We start from the raw sequence: 20,531 nt of genomic DNA on the forward strand, positions 1-20,531 counted from the left end.
TTATATAACTGTAATATGCATGCAGATGGTCTTCAGGATAAGACATCTTCTCTAAACTGCCGTTTGTACAAAATTTGAAGTCTAAGCAAAAGGCAGGAATTTTGCCATTTCTAGTGCAGTGTCCTAACTCAATATAATGGGAATCTCTCTCTATTTGTAACTCCTACCAGTTCTTCCAATACTAAACAATTGCTGAGACTGAAATCCATTGCAGAGATTTTGAATGAACAGATGAAAATCAAAGAAGGGAACTATTTTTCATTCATTCTAGCTAAATAGTAGGTCGAATCTATGGTTATATTAATTGAAATTCAGTTATTTATATTGACAGCAACTACGGCATAAAAATAAAATCAGCAAAGTCAACTTTATAAAGATCACCAATGTCAAATAAAATACATTCTATGCATCTCTGAACAATACACGAGGATAAACTATGCAGTGAAACTATGCAGTCAAACTGTATTGTTCTTCCAAACCTTGCCCTCCTAACACATTCCTTCAGCCAAGCAATGGGAAGATAAATCCATTTGCCTAATGGGGCATATAATTTAAATATTTCAGACAAGCATTTACAGAGATGTTGCTTAAAATACATTTAACAGCCATCCATCCAAATATCTTGCATGATGAAGATCACAGCATAGTTCACAACTTATTTTCCGTAGAAGCTCCAAACTACCCAGCCCTTTCAGTTACCTTAGTCACCATATATATCCTGTATTACTTTATTATAACAGATCTTTTTTTTTTCCCCACAGCAGATTTAACATGAAGCTGCAATTTTTTTCTTTTGCAGTGCCTTGCAACATTTCTTAAGCCACTAAAATTTCAGATTTTACTACTGCACCATGCAGTCCTGCACGATTTTGTAAACAAAATATGTTTAAATTTATAGAAGCTTAAATGGCTAATGTACTTAATACAGACTGCAGCACTTCATCCACGGAAGATACAATCAGCCAGTGTCAATATTCTGTCATTTAGAATCATGATTTTTACCATAAAGCATTCCCATTAATGCAAAACAGGAGGTTTTTTCCCCACAAACTTGTATCTAGCATTTAAGACATTTCTAGTATAAAAACAGGTCTTCACTTGATATAAAAAAAAAACTGCTTCGGGTTTTTTTTATTTTTTTTAACATGCTAAGAATCACATTTTGCATTGTGACCTACCTAAGGCACAACAGTACACTGCAAAAAGCAAAGTACATGTCATAAAAATTCCCCCTTCCACATACACAAACAAGTGCCTACATTAAAAAAAAAAAAAAAAAAGGAGAGAAAGGGAGAAAGGCAGTCTTTACTATTCGCATGCTAGACGTGAACATTTTAAAGAGTTGATCAAGTTTTGCAAACATTAGATTTTAATCATGTACAGCAATACTGCAGGGAAAATGAAAAGAAAAAAAAAACAACTAACTTTGGCTTTTAAGTCTAATGGCTTTCACGTTTGTGAAGAAATAGGTTAGTTTTGTTTAGTCTTTACTACAAAGAGACTCATCTCCTATGCATGCCACAAATAACCTGAGCAATGACTTCCCTCCATGGCAAGAACTGCCCATCATATTGCAGGATTAATACAATGTTGGTTTGTTTAGGGGTTGCTTGTGTGTGCGGCTTGCGTATGTAATTTTAGCTATTCGTATACATCAGCTCCTCGTTGCGTACCTCACAATAAACTGATGAACGCTGTTAAACCTTAAAGAGCAATCTTTAGCAAACAAAGAAGGCTAGTCTGCAATCGTGATGCAAAATCATCCCAAACGCACTACACCCTGCAAGAACCTCTCACAGAAAATAGCCCGGCAGCCTCATTCATGCCCCGCAACCCAATGATCTGCTCACCATCTCCTCCGTCTTCTCTTATTTCTCTGTCCTCAGCTTATTTTCTTTGCTTCTGCTGGCTTGAAGGAGGCGGGTGTACCAAAAAAAGGAAGAAAAAAAAAAAAAACAAACCAAAAAACAACTCTTCAATAAAATACTGAGGAGCAGCCGCCGGGCAGCACATCAGCGACAGCCCCTCGTCCTCCCCTCCCGCCGCCCGCAGCGGGAGCCCCCCCGCGGCCCCCCCGCCCTCCCCCGGGAGGGCGCCCGGGCTGCACCGGCCTCCCCATCCCCGCTTACCGCCGAGGCGGCACCGGAGAGGGAGCGGGGCTGATTCTCCCCTCCCACCTCCACATTCCTATTTACAAAGGGTACCCAAGACCGTCTTTATCCAGCGGGGGGAGGAGGGGGAGGTGGAAGCAATCATTAACCCTTTTCGTGCATTTACCTTTCCTACTACGATTTTGGCTGCGTTTTTAGAGCAGGCGGGGGATGTCTCCTCGCTACGGAGCACATAAACTCGCTGCCGTCAGGCCTCCGGGTCCCGCTCGCCACGGCGGGAGGAGCGCGGTCCTCCCGGCGGCCCCCGAGGCCGCTCCGAAAGAAGGTCCAAGGGCAACGCTGAGGAACGCCTGCCCTCCCCAAGCGGCGCTGACAGAAAACCGCCGCCCCGGTGGCGCGTCCCTCAGGAGAGGCCCGCCGGGCGGGGGGAACGCGCCTCCCGTCAGCCCGTGTCCGCACCGTCTCTCCAACTCTTTTTTTTTTTTTTTTTTTTTTTTTTTTTTTAAGCGGGGCGTTATCGCTCCTCAACACTCACACCTGGGGGGGAGGACCAGCGGAGGGGAAGGGGCACCCTCCTCCGCCCCCGCCCCACGGCCACGGCGGCCGGCGGGACGGGGAGGGCAGCGAGGCCGCGACCCGCTCCCGCCGCCCACCCCTGCCTCGCGCTGCCCGCCTGCGGCCGGCACGCAAACCGGCGCGCGCCTCCCGCGCCGCGAATTTTCCTATTGGGCAGCTCCTCCGCGATCGCGCCCAGCAACCAAAGCCTCATTGGCCCTCGCCCGCCCCGCTCCGCTCGCTGGCCGGCCGCTCGGCGTGGCATTGGCCGGCGGGACTGTCCGTCAGAGCGGGGCCGCGGCGGCGGAGGGCGGGCGCTGCTGAGGAGCCGCGGCGGCGGAGGGCGGGCGGTGCTGAGGTGCCGCCGCGGCCCGGGGGGAGCCGCTCCCGGGGCGAGGGCCGGACCGGGGCTGCCCGCACGGCAGAGCGCGGTGCGCAGGGCACGGCGCTGCCGGCCGCTGCCCGCGGGAGCGGTGCACCGGCTGTGTGCTTTCGGCGGGAGCGGCGGGGACCTGTCTGTCACCGCACTGGGTGGGTACGCGAAAGCGCCCTAACCGCAGCGCTGAGCCCAGCGGAGGGTTTTCTGTGCCTGGGGAAACGAAACGGTGCTTTCACAGCTGTAGGCCGGGAGATCCTGGGTGCAGCGGATGTCTGGGACGCGCCGTGACAGAGGGCCGGGCCGGCGCGGTGCGGGCAGGTAGCGCTGTCGCGACATCCCTGTGGAGGTGCCTGGCTTGACCTTCCCGCCACGGACAGGGTCCCTGCACAGTCGGAGTCACCTCTCAGCCTTCTCTCCGATAAGCTGAATAGCTTCCTAAATCCCGTATTTTATGTCTCGTTATCTGCCCCTTCATTACTTTTATGTTCCGCCTGTGACTCATTTCTAGTGTTTATCCCCTCCTCCCTAACGGCGGTGCCAGAAGTGGTGCAGTGTTCCAGCGTTACTGGTGCTGTGGACAAAGGCAGTATCGCCCCCTTCTCCCCCCTATATATTCCGTATTTTATACATTAAAGGATTACATTAGTCCAGTTTACCACAGTATTGCTCTGAGAGGTCATGTTGAAACATTTATATATAGTAACAGGTAAATTCTTCTCTGAAGTACTTCTTGTCAAGCTAGTCCCCATCCCTGCATTCTTTATTTCCCAATGTGTTTGCTTGCATTTTCTGACATTAAAAATGCATTTGGACCGGGATGATTTAATTGGGCACATCTGTAGTTAATCAGTTATGTGAATTATCCCCTCATCTACTAAGCTACAGATTTTACTTGGAAAGATCTTGCATCATCTAGACAATTGATAGAGATGTTGAACAGGATCAGAGCAAGAACTCATCTCTAGAAAACTGCCTGGGTCACTGATGCCTCCTCCTTAGCAAATACTTTTTGAGAGATCTCAGGGAAAAGATACTTAATCCATTTAAGGTGTGCTTTATGCATTCCATACAACACGCATTCCAGCACTTAAGAGAGAGAACAAAGTTTTTAAACAAATGTCAGGACTATTTCTCTTTTAGTTTTTGAGACTAACTCAGGACAATTCAAATTAGCTTTTCACTAAGCTGCTGCTTTTTTTTAGCTTTCTCCAGTAGAGGTTCTGCACCGATGGCCAGTACCACTCCCTTCACTAGAGATACTTAAAGTGGATACAGAATCCCTGCCTACTTGGGATCCGACTATTCGAGTTTGACAAACAATGGGAGCTATACACAGATCCCCTAGGATGGGGTCTAAAAGGGACAACAACAACCGAGCTGTTTTAGGCAGAACAAAAAGTAGACACAGAAAACAGAAGGAAGAGTCTGAATGGCCACCAAATCCAGTATTCACAAATCCTTGCAGCGGGCTGTTTTTGTGAAACCTCCTAAAAAAACATTTTTAAATGAGTCTGAAGTTATACTAACTTCCCATGTGTATTAAAAATAATGAAAAAAAATTAAAAATCAGTGAAAACTAACACCATTACATTTAAGCCTATGGACAGTTCTCCTTTTCTTCTTCCCACGGACATAACTCCTACTGAAGGTATGCACACCCATCATCTGAGGATTTTTAATGGGTATCAGGCATAGAAGCTAAATAATCTTTGGTCACAGTGATGAGTCTATACTTTGAGAAACATAGTGACAGCAAAGAACAATAAATTACATTTAATGTGCATGCATTTTACCAATTTTAATGTAATGGAGATTAAGAGATTTGTATAATTCGACTACTTATTCATCAGATAATTGTTTTAAATAACAACTCTACCTGAAAACATAAATATATTTTAGCTTTATATGTGTTAAGGTTGATATATGTAGGTAATAGGTACAATCTATTATTGCGTTTCAAAAGCAATAGTACAAATAATGATGATAATATACTCACCCAGCAATTTTCATCAGTAGAGCTCAAAGACTTTGCGAAGGTCAATGCCATCATCCCGTTGTTGACGATGGAGAAAGAAAGTATCGAGATGAACTTGCTCAATGTCATCTGGCAGACCAGTGGTAGAGCTAACAACTGACTTCAGGTTTTCATCCAGGATGAAAGGTTTTGCCTTGCAAGCCACGTTACACACTGACATACCCCTGGGAGTTCTTTTCATTAGTGTTCCGTCTGTTGTGTTTGTCAGTGTTAGAACCTAGAAGAGCAGTCAAGGCTTTTCTGGTCTTCCCTTAGAGGCTTCACCATAAAACATTTTTAATTTACAGGCTCCACTGAAACCCTCTATTGCCACCTGTGAAAAAGTGTCAGAAAAAAAGTTTGAAATCTTGTTTGAAAAACCCATGAGTAAGTTAATATTTCAGTATGAAAGGACAAAAAGGTGGCACGGATCCAATCCCAGCCTAAATCTGCAGATCTAAGGAAAATTACTAAATGTTTGATTATCAGTTCTGATCATGCTGGGCTTAATAACTGAAAGCAAATCTGACTTTGTTCCCTGTGTTTTCCTCAGTCCTCAGGAAAGCTGCCCTGCCCTGAATTGATACGACTGCAAGCTGAGGGCGCAGTGACTGCGGGGCCTTGCTGGTGGCGGCGTCCCTCCCGAAGGCAGTCAGGCTGACACGCGTCCCGCGCAGCGACCTCCTGCTAGGAACGGGTAAGGAGCTGCATCCAACCTCGCTAACATTACCAACAACCCAGTCCCGGGTGTGTCAGTCCCCAGAGGTACGAGCCCTTTGAAGCTCTGATCAGGCCTTTGATGTTATTATGTCGTGCCTTGAAACAAAACACACTGGAAGCCGGCAGAGGCGGCCAAGCAGCAGCCCAGGTGCTACACAACACCAGAGGCGACCTCTCCAGTCCACCATGGCGGACATGGGCGCAGGGCTGTGTTGAAGGTGATGTTCCCAGCACCCAGTGCTGCCTCCTCTCGGAATGGCCCAGGCCCAGGGCCAGGCCCAGGGCCAGGGCCCCGTCAGGCGGCGGCGGCGGGAGGCCTCGGGCCGGGCGGGAGCCGCAGGCCGCGGCTCCTCTCACGGCGCCCCGCGACGCCCGGGCCAGTGCGGGAAAGGGAGAGGGCGGCGCCCACCGGGCACCTGTGTGCGAGCCAGCCAATGGCAGCGCGAGGAGGAGAGGCGGGGCATCCGTCCCCCAATAGCGCCGGAGGGGCGGGGCGCACGGAGCCAATAGGGGCGGGCGTTGTTTTGAACTGGCTGCGCTCCCGGAAGGCGGGCGGCGGGGATGCGCTGGTGTGCGCCGGGTGAGTGCGGGCCGCTGGCGGGTTGTCCCGTGGGGCCCTGCCCGCCCGGGAGCCGCGGCCCTGGGGGGGCCCTGCGGCCACGGCCCCTTCTCCCGCGCGGTCCTGGCGGAGCCACCGCGGGCCGTCGCCCTTCCTGGTTCGCGCTTGGGTGGGAGGGGTGGGGACCCGTCTCAAAAATAGCCCTGGGTCGCTTCGCCTGTCACGGGTGGGGAGCCCGGGCCTGCGGCGCGGCCTGGCCGGGAGCTCACCGGCTCCTCTTTTTTGGGGCTGGGGGGTGCGCCTCAGGCGGCGGCGGGCCGGCCGGCCTCGCCGGGCCCAGCGCCACGGGCCCCCGCTCCGTGGCGGCGACCGCCGCCCCTCACGGCGAAGGGAGGCGCCGCCCCGCAGCGCCTGCTGCGCGAGAAACTTCTCGTCCTGAATTCGTGCAGCCGCGGTGCTGGAGCATTTTAAAGCGTTGAACCGACGCTTGTTTTCTTTGGTTATGCGATGGCATTTAACTCTGGTGGTGGCTGGTTGGTACTTGCGTCACATACAGGAGTTTGATGAGGTGATCGTTGTAGCGGGCGGTGACCCTTTGATGGCAGCACGGCAAGAAACGGTCACAGAAAGACACTGAAAACTGTTGATGTGTCAGTTTGTAGGTATTGAAAACACTCGAGTTCTCTGGAGAGATTTCTTTTGTGATTATACGAGGCCAGCTGGGCACAGGCTGTGCTGAGGCACACTTGGATTCCTAACTTGCTCTCCACTGTGTATCGTGCTGGTTTTAAAATTCAAAATATGTAACAGAAACTAGACTTTTTTTTTTGTTAAATTCAATAACTTTTTTTAGTTGAGTTGTTTTCAGGCTTCCCATAGTTCTTATCCGCAGTTTGACGTAGTTGATCCTGGCTGTACAGAGATTCAAGTATCTCAGCTCTAACTGAAGCCAACTTGCTATCTATTTTCATTACAAATACTCAGTTAATATTTTGAACGAAGTGGCTAAAGGGTGAGCTAGTATTTTTCTCTGTAATTGTTTTGGTATGTTTGGCAATGCTTCTTGTTAACAACTTACACTTCTTCCAGACTCAGTAATAGGCTGTCTACCATCACAGCAATGATATTCTTGCAAGTGGAAACCACCAGACATATAACATACCTGCAGTAAAGTAGGTAGGCCTAGGCACTGGTGCTGCTCTTGTGAGAGCAATTCCAAGTGAACCTGCTGAATGCTGATAGTAAGCAGCCAAATTACTCTTACGGGCATGATCTTTTAAAGAGCACATTAAAATTACAATTAAATAAATAACTGTTAACAGCAGAACTAGCAAAATTCTGTTAGCCTTGCCTTATGTCTCCTAGAAGGGTTATTTGAACTCAAAGCAATAAGCTCTTGTGTCGTAATGTTCATTTTGTATCTGCTACCTTGAAAGAAATGAATATGTTTTTTCTTAAGTAAGCATACTTGCAGGACTTCTTTCATCTACTTAACTGCCGTGGGTTTGTGTTTTTCCTTGGTCCCTTCTTTTCCCCCCACCCCCCCCGCCAAGTTTGTAGGATGTCTATCACCCCATGGCCCCTCTAAGTTTTGTTCAGGGTATGTAGTAATCTCGGAGTTACTGTAGATGAGGTGGGAAGGGTGGAAATAAAACCACAATTATGTAAGTGATGATTTTGCAGCCTTTCTGTCACAGGAAGTTAAGCTTAAGAATATAAACCAGACGTACTGGGTCAGGTCAAAGGTCCATATAGACTGGTATTCTTTCTCTGGGAGGGTCTAGAGGAACATCTCTAAGGAAGAACATAAGAACAGAGCAAGTATATATGATTCTTCTAGTAAGTATTTCCTCCAACTACTTGTAACATAGACTTTCTATGAATAAGAAATGGAAAGTGGATTTTCTTGCCCCCCCCCCCCCCCCAACGATTCTTAGCCACTTCCTCCCTGAAGAAAACATTAGCATTGTGAAAGCTAAGAATAACAGTCTTTGCCTAAAAGAAGGAGGAAGTCTAGCAAAAGATTCGATGTGTAGAACTGTGGCAGAGGAGAACAATTGCTAGCACTCTTGAGAAACTAGGGGAAAGGCTCTTTTACTCCATCTCTTGCAAATGTTTTTAAAGCATGGTGTGCTGAAAGGTGATGTTTACTGGCCTTTTTTTCTCTTGGGAGCTGTACAGTGGACTTAATCTAGTAAGATGCTGGACAGAGAAACTGGGGAGCTGAAAATAAAAATAGCTCATTAAACTTGGGAATGGCATGCACTTTACATGTTGTTTTCTGTGTTTTTGTAAGTGTTCTACTTTGCATTGCTGTCTCTTGCAATGAAGACTGACTCTTCACCTTAGGGTTACAAACCCTCAGTTAGTTACAAATTGTCTTTATAGAGAGCAACCTGAAATGCATCAGATCATGGATCCATCTTTTCCCTCTCATCTTTATCTTTAATGATTAATATTACTACACAGGAACATGTGCTACACAAGGGAAGTGCAAAAGCAAATCAGTAAAATGCTTTTAAAAATGCAGCTGTGACATACTTTTCTGGAGGAAAAAAAAAAAGTAGATTACTTTTAAAAGCTAATCAAGCATCTCTTATTTTCCATGATTTTAAAGTTCAGTATAAAAAAAAATAATCTTATTCCACTACTGAGAGAAAATGCATCCAATTTCATTCCTTTATGGGCATTTGAGGAGTGTAGTGCTCAGTTTCCTTTGGACAAATTCAAAAGAAGCAGTAAAATAGTTTTAGACTCTGCTGACCATGAGTTATTGTTGTGGTAGATAAAACTACCAGAATCCAGTGACTAATGATCTTTAGCTGTCTCTCAGACTGCACCTAAACCACAGTTTTGGATCAGTTGAGAAGCAATTGAGATCGCTGTGGTAACTGACAGATGTTATTTATGATGCTTCATTTGCGAAAACAAAATACATAACAAATGGCTTCATTTTTCAAAGGCTGCTACTGGGAGTTCTTAAGAGTAAAATGGTGTTATGCCAAATTGTGAACTGATTGCTTCTAATCAACCAAATGATGGTAAAACCCTATGAAAAGAACATACACAATCTATCATGTTTTGGTCTCTTGGTAGTCCCTCTAAATGCTACCTTATGCTGGCGCGTATCCACTCAGGTTTTTAACGGATCGTTAAAACGAGCAAAACAACACACTGTACTGTCTAACAGAGTACAGTAGCACAGAATAAGAATGTTAGTTTAATGGCATTTCCAAATCAGCAGTGCCATTTGGAGCAGAACGCTTAATTACAGGATGTTTGTAATTCTTGTCAAGCTGGTTTGTGTGTATTAGGCATAAGTTAGACAGCAAACTAGAAACATGTTACAGAAATAGGAGATTGTTGCTATCATTTCATCCTTGGTAACCGTTGTCTTATTGACTAGGAATAATCAAACTAGATTTTAGAAAAGCTCATTATCCGGAGAGCAATATGTCTTCACTGTCTCCACTTTATAGTAAGGTTTCCCCTTCCCCCATTCTGCAGACCTTGTCATGTTGCACAGCATGCATATTCTGGCTTGTATTGTCTTCAAAAAAGAAAGCCAGAAGGCATGTGTTGTGCCACAACTTAGCCTTTTTCATTTGAACTCTTTTTTTTGTTTGATTGTTTGTTTTTAAACTGAGGCACCTCCTGTGTCTGTAACGATAGTTCTGAAGACACATTTTCTGCTGAAATGGAGCTAGAAAGTCAGTTTTTGGTCAAGCTTTGGACTTGCTGTAGGATCACGTTGCAGGTGTGGAAGCCAGTGCTGATCTAATATTTTTCATCTTCTCCTCCCCTTGATCTGTGGGAGACTATAGCTGAATGACGAGAAGGCTGTGAGTTGAGCCCATCTGCTTTGTCATGGCAGCTCTGCGCAATAGGCTTGTCTCATCCCCATATTTGCAGCATCCTCTTTTGTGTGACTGTGAGCTTGAGAGAATGGCACCTGTATGAAGATTTTTTTAATTAAATGTTTATGTACTTACCATGTCTATGACAACCTCTCTTCAGTTTCTTTTCCTCTTAATGTTTGCTAATTGTCTCAAATTTCAAAATATCCAAATTTGAGTCTGCCTTAAAGTTCTTGAATAAAAACATGTTGTAAGGCTAACATCTAGCCCTGGGTATAAAACCACAACAGGGGTTGCAAATGCAATGTCAGCTTTGATTGAAGAAGGTACCAAAATATATTGGTTGCCTCCTTTGCCAGTTCAGTATCACTGTTATTTAAGGGGTAGCTCTGTTTTAGCTGGCTTAAACACTTCTGTCTGAATACCAAAAAAGGTCGGACTGTTTATATAGGACCTACAAACACTTATGCTTGTTTCAAGGCCGGCAGGTGGAGCCCCAGATAAATAATGCTGGTTTGGTATTTGGAGTTACTAAAAGCACAAATGTAACTTAAAAAACTGTAATAACATCAAGCAGAGTTGATGAGGTGACAAAAAGATACTTCTGTCAAATCAGTAGTACCAAATAATAATGAATATGCATTCTAGAAAGGCATCAAAATGTTGAAAATATTTGTCCCTCGAGATAATTGTGGTGAGTGTTGCAAACTTATTCTGCTGCTGTTTTCTGACTGACAGTTTTGTGTAAGCTTTATGTTGACCAGTAACTCTGCGCAAACAGCTGGACTGAATGGATTATTTGAAGGGAACTCAATATATCAGCTAATGGAGCCTGAAACCTGTTTATTAAAATAGTAGTCTTATGAGTGATTGTCAACAGTTTTTTATTGAGTAATCCATTTAATTATCTGTCAGGACACCTAATGAATACTGGGAGCCATATCTCCATAGTCAGCAAGAGTACTCAGTGACAGTTCCCCATTATAATTAGTTTTTATATCCCTGCTTTCACCAAGCGCACTTCTTTGCACTTTGTCAAAAAAAAAAAAAATAAGGATTACCTACCATATTCATGCTGCTGCTGTAAATGGGTACCTCTCAACTGTAGATTGGAAAGAGGTCTCTTCTGAGCTATGAGTGTTGTTTCTGAAATAGTCTGGCATGGCTTAATATTTATAAATGTCAATCTTGATGCTCACATTGAGGAAAAGGCAAAAAGAATGAAGCTATCCCATTTCTGTCTATGTGAAGTAGGCACCAGTGAACAATAGTGTACAGTATTGTTCTAATGCATTGTTTGCTCCATGAACCACTCTGTTAATGCATTCTATTTAATATGTTTTATGGACATAAGTTCATTTCTGATGGGCAGCCTTCATATATATATATCAATATATCCTTGATAGTAGAAGCTGTAGCCCTTTACCTTCCAACAGATGTGCAGAGTTGTAGTTACAATGGAACTGCTTATTAAACTGAACTGTAAGTCACTGTCTTATTTTTATAAAAAGTTGCTCAATAAACAGGCAAGAACTCGCTCAATATAGATTTTTTTCTTTTTTTTTATATATAGCTTTTTGGTACACTTCTTAAAGACAAACTAAAGCTCTTTGAGATTATCTGTCTTTTATTTTAACAGTCATAATCTGTCCATTTTTTTGTGGGCTTCCAAGGAAGATTTTGCAACATGAATTCTCAGAGCCATGGTTAGGATCAGTCTTGTGCTGCAGCTGCTTCTTTTGCAAAGACTTTTCCATTACTAACTCAGATCCTTTTGGCATCATCAATGTGTCACGTGAGTCACTGGCTAATGCTTGGCTCTGGTGGCTTTCTGGTTCAGAGACAAAAAGGTTACTTCCCCTGTAGGCTGCAGATTGGGGAAAAAAAGGAAAAGAGAAGATAAAACAAAGATTTGAATGGTAAAATTGAAATCTACATAATTGAAATCACTAGCATGGGGTAAACTTGATTTTTTGGTAGAAGTGCAACTAGCAGTAGTAGATCCAATAATGTATGTTAGAGTTTGCGTGTTTAAAAATGTGACTAACGTGAGTGTGCCTCTTTGAAACGCTATTACCAGGTTTAGCTTTCCTAACTGCTACTGTTGAATATGTTTGTTAACAGAAAACTCATTGCTTTTCCTTTTTGGTGCAGCAACTTATTTGCATCTTTACAGTGTGGGTTAAACATGGCCCGCAGCTCTTGTTGTTGAGATATTGGGGGCCGGGGAGCGGGGGAGCGGTTGTCCACGGACCTCCCCATCTAGAGAACTTTCAGCAGGAAGGAGGACGTCCTGCCCAGCGTCGCAAGCTGGTGCAGCACAATTGTTCATTGACATTCCTCCTGCTCCCAATTTCATGTTCAGTCAAGTTGTTGTCAAGGACGGAGTGCCATTTCCATTTACTTGTGCAGCTGTCTGTGAGAAGATTGCTTGAGGAACAGAACAGCAACAATCAGTCAGCTAAAATAAACCTTTGTTCTTAGTTTGACATTTATTGCAATGTTCTAACTGTAATGTTGGGAGCGGGGGTTGAAGGGTCTCATCTGTCATAATTTGAGTCTCTCATCAGTAATGACTTCAGCAAAAAGATTCACTTTTTGAAGGGGGGGGGGGGGAAACCCCAACTCCTATTTGGTTTCTGTGTAGCCTGTGCACTAAGTTACGTGAACAATAACCACTGTGAGATTTGCATCATTCGGGAAAAAGGGGTAACTGTTATTTGCCCCAACCTTGCTGGACGCTTATGTCATATAGGATTGTGCATCCTTGAGAGGATTATTTGGGAGCCCAGTCTTCTAACAGGGAAAACCTGCTAGATGTGACGATACCCCGAGCTCCTACAGTTAGGCAATGTGTAGTTCGTCAGCTGGGCTGGTTGGATTGCTGCGTGTGTGGTAGGGGCCTCTTTGGAAGGTGCTGTAGAAGTGAATAATCTTCATGACTACATTCTGGCTGCACAATAAGCATGCTGAAGAACCTGAGTCATGAAGAAACCCATCCTCCATGTTCTTCTGGGGACAGAAAAATTACCAGAGAAAGATAAATGTCCAATGATAAAGCGAGTATCTAGAGGCAGAGTATGCTTGGAGGCAAGAGGAGGACATAAAGCAAGGCAAGAAGATTCTGGACTGAGAGAAGACAAGATTACTCTGCACCAGCTACCTTTCTTTTAAAGAACGACGTAATGTTCCAGAGGAGAAATCACGAATAGGAAGCTCTGCAATTAAATCCCTTCTGGTAGAAGAAATGGTATCCTGAATAAAGAAACTGAGGTGGGGTATGGCATATAGATACTGCCTGGATATCTGGACAGCATCAGAAATCTAAAGTAAAAAAACAAGTATAAAAGGTTTCAGAAGTACCTAGGGTTGTGTTAGGGATGTTTTAATTATATTATCTGGAAATGGCACTGTGCTCTAATTCATAAGCTGTCTGTTGCTCTAGGAAATTTGTGCTCTGTGATTTGAACCGTGACTGTAATTTTGTTTTGCTTCAGCTTCTTTTTGAGAGTTGGAGTGGAAGGTGTGAACAGGTCAGTGCTATTGATGCTTAGTGACATAAAGCAGCTGGGATACAAGATCCTGAGTTTTGTGAAAAGCTAAAAGTCTTTCAGAGCTGGTAGTTCGGTTGTAAAGTCCAGTATGATTGCAGTCTATTGAAAATTCAGCAATAGGAGTCTGAGAAGGGTGATAATACCTTCTTAAGACTAATTAGATTTTCTAAACAAAGCTGCCTATGGATCTTTTTAAACATCTCACTAGTACATCAGTTATCCAAAATTCAAGTCTGCATCTTCAATTTATGATTAATTTCTAAACCAGATATTTTGGGATTGACTTGTTAGAGGCGAAGCAAGCCTGCAGTGTGATTTAATTCTGTTTTCTCTGATGCCTTATTGTGTAACCTGTTAAACAGAAAATAGTTTCGATAACTAGGCTATTGCTGCCCTTAGCTAGTAGACTATGAAGTTGTCTTGGGAGGGAAATTCCTTTTGTCACAGAACAGAATTTAAAATACTTGGCGAGATAGAGATACATACATACACACACACACACTCTCCTGCGCTAATTTTCTTTTGCCTTGGCAAGCGCGTCAAGAGTGTTGCACCTCTTTTTGAGTTATTTCATTTCCTGCAAGAGAAGAGTCTTTTTGCAGAATATTAGATTGCAAGACTGAACTTGTGCCATGGCAGCGACAGCAAGCTAGTTGTGGTGCTGAACTGTGACTTAACAGGAGCCAGCAGCTACTGGCGAGCTGTTAATTAAAAAAATCTGTATAAATGCTGTACTTGTAGCACTACTTCTGGTAATATGAAATGTAGTCAAGATTATCCATTTCCTTATATCTCTTAAGGTAAATGATGTGGAAATTGAAGAGCAAGAGAGACACTCTTTACATATCTGGAAGTATGGTGAAAAATCTTACTCTTTGTACAGAAGTTGATTCAGTCACTGGGTTGCTGAGATGGTTTTAGAGTTGTGGTATTGAATTCTGCCCGTCCCTTTCTCCTCTTTGCCTACCTTGAAAACTTTTGCATGGAAGAAACTCTCGGTAGCAGTAAAACATGGTTATGTGTGGCTGGTTGGTAACATTCTGATAACTGTTTTAGCAGCCACAAAAAGTAAGGATCAGGTTGTGGTTTTATTATCAGAAAAATTTTCATTCGGGCAACACAAAATATTTGAAAGCCGTTATGTGGTTTTGAAATAGAAAGCACATTTGTCATGCCATCTGAGCATGGTCAGAATTTTAAATGTACCACAAGTGCTGGAAACTATTCATCAAAATGCACACTCTGGTCCAGTGTATTTTTGTTTGTACCTGATGTTTTTCCCAATGATAAACAATAATACTTTCTCCTGGACTTTAATAATAGCTTGGCCTAAAGTACACTTTATTTAGAGGTTTGGGAGTGTCTTTTGATCAGGCTTTTTTCCAGCTTCTGCAACAGTTTGAGTCTTACTTTCTCCTTTATTCTAACAGAAGCATTTTGCCTTACCTAAGATGGGGGAAAAAAACCTAGTGGTACTTTATTGGTAATGAGCAGAAAATTGCATAATAGCCTGCCTTTCATGTATTGCTAGTGCTCTAGACTTGGTCAGTATCTTTCTAATGCTTGTTTCTTTCCTACACATCTGCATTAGCCAAGCATAAGTTTGAAACAACCACTATAGGAATCTTGGTAGTAAACCATTCATTGAAACAAATCTATTTTGGAAGTCCTGTTTTATTTATTTTTATTGAGAGCTGTTAGTGAGAACATTGCAATCTTTAAGCTTCAGTGTAGAAGCAAGGTTATCTTTATAATTTGCAGTATAATAGATAATCTTTATTTACTTTGTAGGCTCTTACAGAATGACCTTGCAGTGAGCGTTTGTGGAAGAAGCAAGATTTAAACATCAGTTCTTCAATGTGCATCCTTCTATTCAAATTTGACCCCCGACCAGTTTCAAAAAATGCATACAGGTAAAGATGGTTCTAGTTAAAACAGACGTGTTTCTATAGGGTTTTTTATACAGTTTCTTTTTGTAGCCAATGTTTGAATTAGAAACTTAACTCAGTATTAGATGTTCAATTATGCTTTTGTAATGTTTAACTTTATGACTTTCCCCATTGGAGGACTTACTGTAACCTTTCGAGAACCCTTTGTTTTTAGACTATGTCAGAAGACTTGGGCTTTGTAATTGTGGACCTTTTGATGGTGGTCTATCGTGTGGTGTAGGATAAATCCTTTAAATATTGTAATCTAAAGTTTGAAAGTCCTGCCTTCTACTTTATCATTTAAACTGCGGGGAATTGTGTTTGTTGGGGAATCGCAGCTGTAGCAATGAGGTTCAGGAAAAGACGCAATTTCTTTCAATAGGGTAGATATGTTTAGGGCTTTCTGTTTGAAACTAACAATTGGAATTTAGCCTGGAAAGTAATGCGCAGGCAGTAGAGCAGAAGTATTGCAGTTATTGACTCTGTGTATTAATTTCTCTTCTGTTAATATGTGCTGGTCCAGTCTTGTAAGCTGAGAGAGTAACACGCTATGAATCCAAAAGGTACTAATAGTGAAACTTAACTGCTTAGATAGCTTCTGGTTAACTTTGAATTGCCACTTTGTCCTGCTTCCTCCCAAGGACAGTACCTTCTTGTTCACTGCTCTGTTCCATGGTACGTCGTGGCTACCACTGCTCGCCCTTCCTCTGTGATTTTGACAGAACTGGCTAGCTTGTGAATAGGTGCAGTTGCTTTTTAAAAATGGATAGATGAGGTCAAGGTTATTTATGCCTATCAGTTTGCTTTTGGGACAAGGTGTATTTAAAGATCCTCAGTTGCTCTTTGTCCTAAAATTAAGTACTTACAATTTCAGAAAATGCTGGAAATCAAATCTCACTGCTTTCAAACTGATTATACTCCTGTATCGACGTAAAACAAGTAGTGCTGTGAACTGGAGAAAAAGGAACTTCAAACTAACAGTCATATTAAAATTTTATGTAATTAAAATTTAAAATTAATTACAATTTTAGGTAATAAACTAGTAGTCATGTATATGAGATGTTTAGCCAACAGCTTAAGACAAAACAAGCATCCATGCTTCTAAGCAAGTTTAACTGGATGTGTTGATGTCATACAGTGTTTCCCAAACATTAAACTTTCTGTAATAATTTTCCCTCTCATTACAGCCCTTAATTTTAAAAGTTCATATCCAGCATCAGTAGCTTTGAGTACATTCTGTATGTAATAGAAAGATAGCACTTCGGGCCAGTAAGAACACTGCAGAGTTCTATTGCTTTCTGTATTTATACATACTGTATAGGTTCCGTATTACTTTGTGGGGTAAGAGTGCTGGTATTCATCCAGAACCCATCACTCAGTATGCTCAGTAAATCGTTGTGCCTTTCATTGACTTGTTGTTCTGCCCTTGTGTATTAAGAAGCAGATGCCATTCTATAGAAAGAAAGGAAATGAGAACCGAAGCTTCAGTTGTCCATAGACTGCATTCCTTTCTGCATCTGGAATCTGCCTAAAAAGGGGTTTTGTTTATTATGTGACTGGTGTTGAATTAATATATCCATTTATTTGGTCTGACTTTCTTTGTGTTGCTAGTTAGCCAAAGACAGATCCATCAATTTGATGCCTCTTGGGAAAATCCTTTGGATGTAAACTGTAGTTGTTGGCCAAGTGAACTTTCTGCCATGATCAATATTTAAAATTAAAACTTATAGTATCTTGCTTGCTATAAAAAATTGCATCAAGATTGAAATTATTGATTTATAGCAGAAAACAACTTGCTATCAGTGACAAAATAGGAAAACACTTTTAAGATGTTTTGGCCCAAATTCAGGAATATTTAATGGTATTTAACTTTCTCAGTATCTTTTTTTTTTTTTTTTTTTTTTTTTAGGCGATGTCTTGCTCTGTACCTCTGAGATAAATTACTATGAGCCATCTGTTTCGGTGATAAGTGCCAGGTCATAGTGTTCTTGGTGTCAGATTTTAACATCAGATACATAACTTTAGTCCTCCTTTTTTTTTTTCCTTAACACACCATAACTAAATCTTTTTGTTGTCTTTATTTGGAAGAATGTTGAAGTTCTTTCTTCTTAAACTGTTCTTAAGGTTTTTTCACCTTTGCCTCAGCTTTCTGAAGGACATAGGTCTGAGTATCAGCTGGGAATAGTACCCAGCCCTCCTAATTCTCTGAACAGTATTATAGCCATTAGACCAAATTAGACCTCTATACTAGTCTCTTGCTAAGCGTAATTTTTCCTGACAAGTCGTGTGTGTTACTCTGTGCTATAGCTCTGTTTATTTCACGGTGAGGTCTTGGAACAGTTTTCCCAACCAAAAGGGGATTTGTGTACCTGCAGACATGCTAATTTGTCTGTCCACATTAAAACAGGCATCTACAATTTTTTTTTTTTTTTTTTACTGTCCTCTACTTTGCATCTCTAACTAAAAGAAAGTGTCTAAAATAGGCATTAAAGATTGAAAAGACAAGCTGCATATCATTGGCCATTTTCTTGTAGCCAATAAACTTTCTCAAACTAAAACACGTTCTCCATAGCACTTAGTCTGCCTGGATGGAAAATTCTCCTTTGGTTTCTAGAGCAGTACGTTGGCCAATTTCCACAAGCACCTAATTAAGCAAAAAGCTTACAGTTCACTTTTGCGATACGCTAATGAATCTCTGTCTTCGTGTACCCTTGCAACTTGCTGTTCTACCCTTTTTCCTCTGTGTTCTCTCTACAGGCCTATTTGTAGTAAAGTTTAGTGCATTGTAACAAACGCTTTATTGTAGTCCATTATTATTGTCAAAGGTAACATGCTGCCTTTACATCTTCCTGAACTATACTGTGTGCGTCTTACAAATAAATACGTTTCAGGCTTCAAAACTATAATCACAGTCTCTTTTTTTATGGAACTGAATTACATTGTAGGAAATTGCTTTAATGGAATGATTTCTCATGTTTTCATCTCTCTGCCTCAACGTTAAAATAAATCTTAATACGTAAATCCTAATACAGTTGAATTATTTCAGCTATAAAAATAGCTGAATAGGCTTTTTGCAGTTTATTAGAAGATGAGGGTCACTTAATACTGCTCCTTTTCGGTATGATTATGTTTCATAAAAGACAAAATGAAGATGTTTTGATTATAGCGATCCTGTATACTAGCCTTGTGCTAAATTTAGGAGTCTGTGTATTAAACTTGAGATGGGGAATATTCAATCACACCAGAAAGACTTCGCTTATTTTTAGTATTTAGATACTATAAACAAACCGTGGTTTCGTGTCAAGAATTACTGAAGGCAAAATATAATTGGAGCTTCAGGAAATAAGAATTGCACTTCAGCCAAAGTATTTTTTAACAGTAGAGATATCTATTTAAATAAAAATCTGTAAAAGGAAGATGCATGCTGTAAACGAAGACTAGAATCAGCTAGAAGAGCAGCAACAATGCAAGTCTGAAAGGAATGATGTTAGGATTATTTGATTGGAAAGATAAAAATGTACATGTGCTGTGCTTTCCAGCAGATGCTATATTTGGGCAAAATACTAAGCCTCTTCCTTACAGAAAGGATGCCATTGAAGTGTTAGCCTTTATTTTCTCTATAGCTGACTATAATTCTTTATCTGTAGTATTTCTAATGTGCAGCTGGCACCTCATGGTCATGTTTTAAAACATTTAACGTTGTGTTAATGAAGAGATGAATTTGCAGGAAAGGTCCAGAAACATTTGAATGCTGGGTAAAGTAATGAGATTTCATTGGAGTCGATTCTCGTGTGTTGTGGCTTAAAAATTAGAATGAAAACCGTATGGTCTAATTTCAGTTTACAGTAGCAAACTTGGCTTCTGCTGTGTAAATGTAATCGATGTGCAGCTGGTAGGAGGAACTGACAGTGGAGAAGATACTGAGGTTATAGGAAACTGGTTAATAAAATCTGCAGGCTTCTGAAAGATGGCATTTCATTAAAATTAAATATTAAGCAACATAGCTGGAGAGAATGGGAAACACCCAGAAACTCGCAATTGAAATAAAGGCAAGTTGTGTTATGGGTAATAATGAGCAGGACTTTGGAAGCCCTAGCTGCTGGGTGCCGGCATGTTGTGGTGGAGTTGTGCACAAGCGTGTCTGCAGTCACTCGTTGCCCTGAGTCTCCAGCATATGGCTCGCCTAGGGTTACAGTTGTCTTTTGCCCTTTGCTTGGATCAGCCAAATCCATTACCTGCTCTTCAGGTGAGGATGTGCTACCAAAAAAAATAATTTATTTTTTTTTTAATTCCAAAATAATGATTGAAAAAAGACTGATGGAAGAGCAGCATCAAATGAAAGCTCATCTACAGGTTTGTAAATGGCGGTGTCTGAATGCTGATTCTCAGCATAGAAACCCAGCAGCACTTCTAACTCAAGCTTTTATTTATAGATACCCTGCATCTATTTGATGTTGCAGTAAGTCATTAAATTTAGTTTCTGATGCTGTCTTCCATGGTTTTTGAATAACAGAAAATGTTAACTTTCTCACTTTGAAAAGGTGGATGTGCACAGTCAGGTTAGCCTAGACTCTTTCTAGTGTTCCAGTGCTAACACTGCTAGTGAAATGACTGTAGCATGCATCCGGTAAGGTACCTGTATGGCCTGTAAGGGAGCACACCAAACAAGTTGTTTTAATAACTTCTGCTGGATGAAATGGACAGAGAAACAGTTCTTGCTTTTCAAAGCCCAAGAACTGAGGCTGTTCTAAATTCCTCTGAAGCTGTCTGGCTGTACGGACTCTTTAAGTCTTACCTGCTTTACATTCACAGCCCGACTGACTTGAACTGGTGTTATTGTAGAATTTGACTGGT

General features: G+C 42.1%; 1 protein-coding gene across 3 annotated transcripts in view; it reads left to right on the forward strand.

Annotated features, from left to right (window-relative positions):
* The first annotated feature begins 3,066 nt into the window (after positions 1–3,066).
* Positions 3,067–20,531, forward strand: part of TANGO2 (transport and golgi organization 2 homolog) — a 41,066-nt gene continuing 23,601 nt past the window's right edge. For 2 of the 3 annotated variants that reach the window (XR_014229610.1, XM_082325193.1), the window contains exons 1-2: positions 6,313–6,359; positions 15,541–15,662. Coding sequence is in view for 2 of the 3 variants with exons in the window: in XM_082325193.1 (XP_082181319.1) it covers positions 15,607–15,662 (56 nt within the window). In the remaining variant the exon portion in view is untranslated. Of the gene's footprint in view, positions 3,198–5,619; positions 5,757–6,312; positions 6,360–15,540; positions 15,663–20,531 lie in introns of those variants that run through there. The other variant, XM_082325194.1, reaches the window with a different exon arrangement.

The sequence above is a fragment of the Platalea leucorodia genome (assembly GCF_965183815.1).
Source record: "Platalea leucorodia genome assembly, chromosome: 12".
NCBI classification, from domain to species: domain Eukaryota; kingdom Metazoa; phylum Chordata; class Aves; order Pelecaniformes; family Threskiornithidae; genus Platalea; species Platalea leucorodia.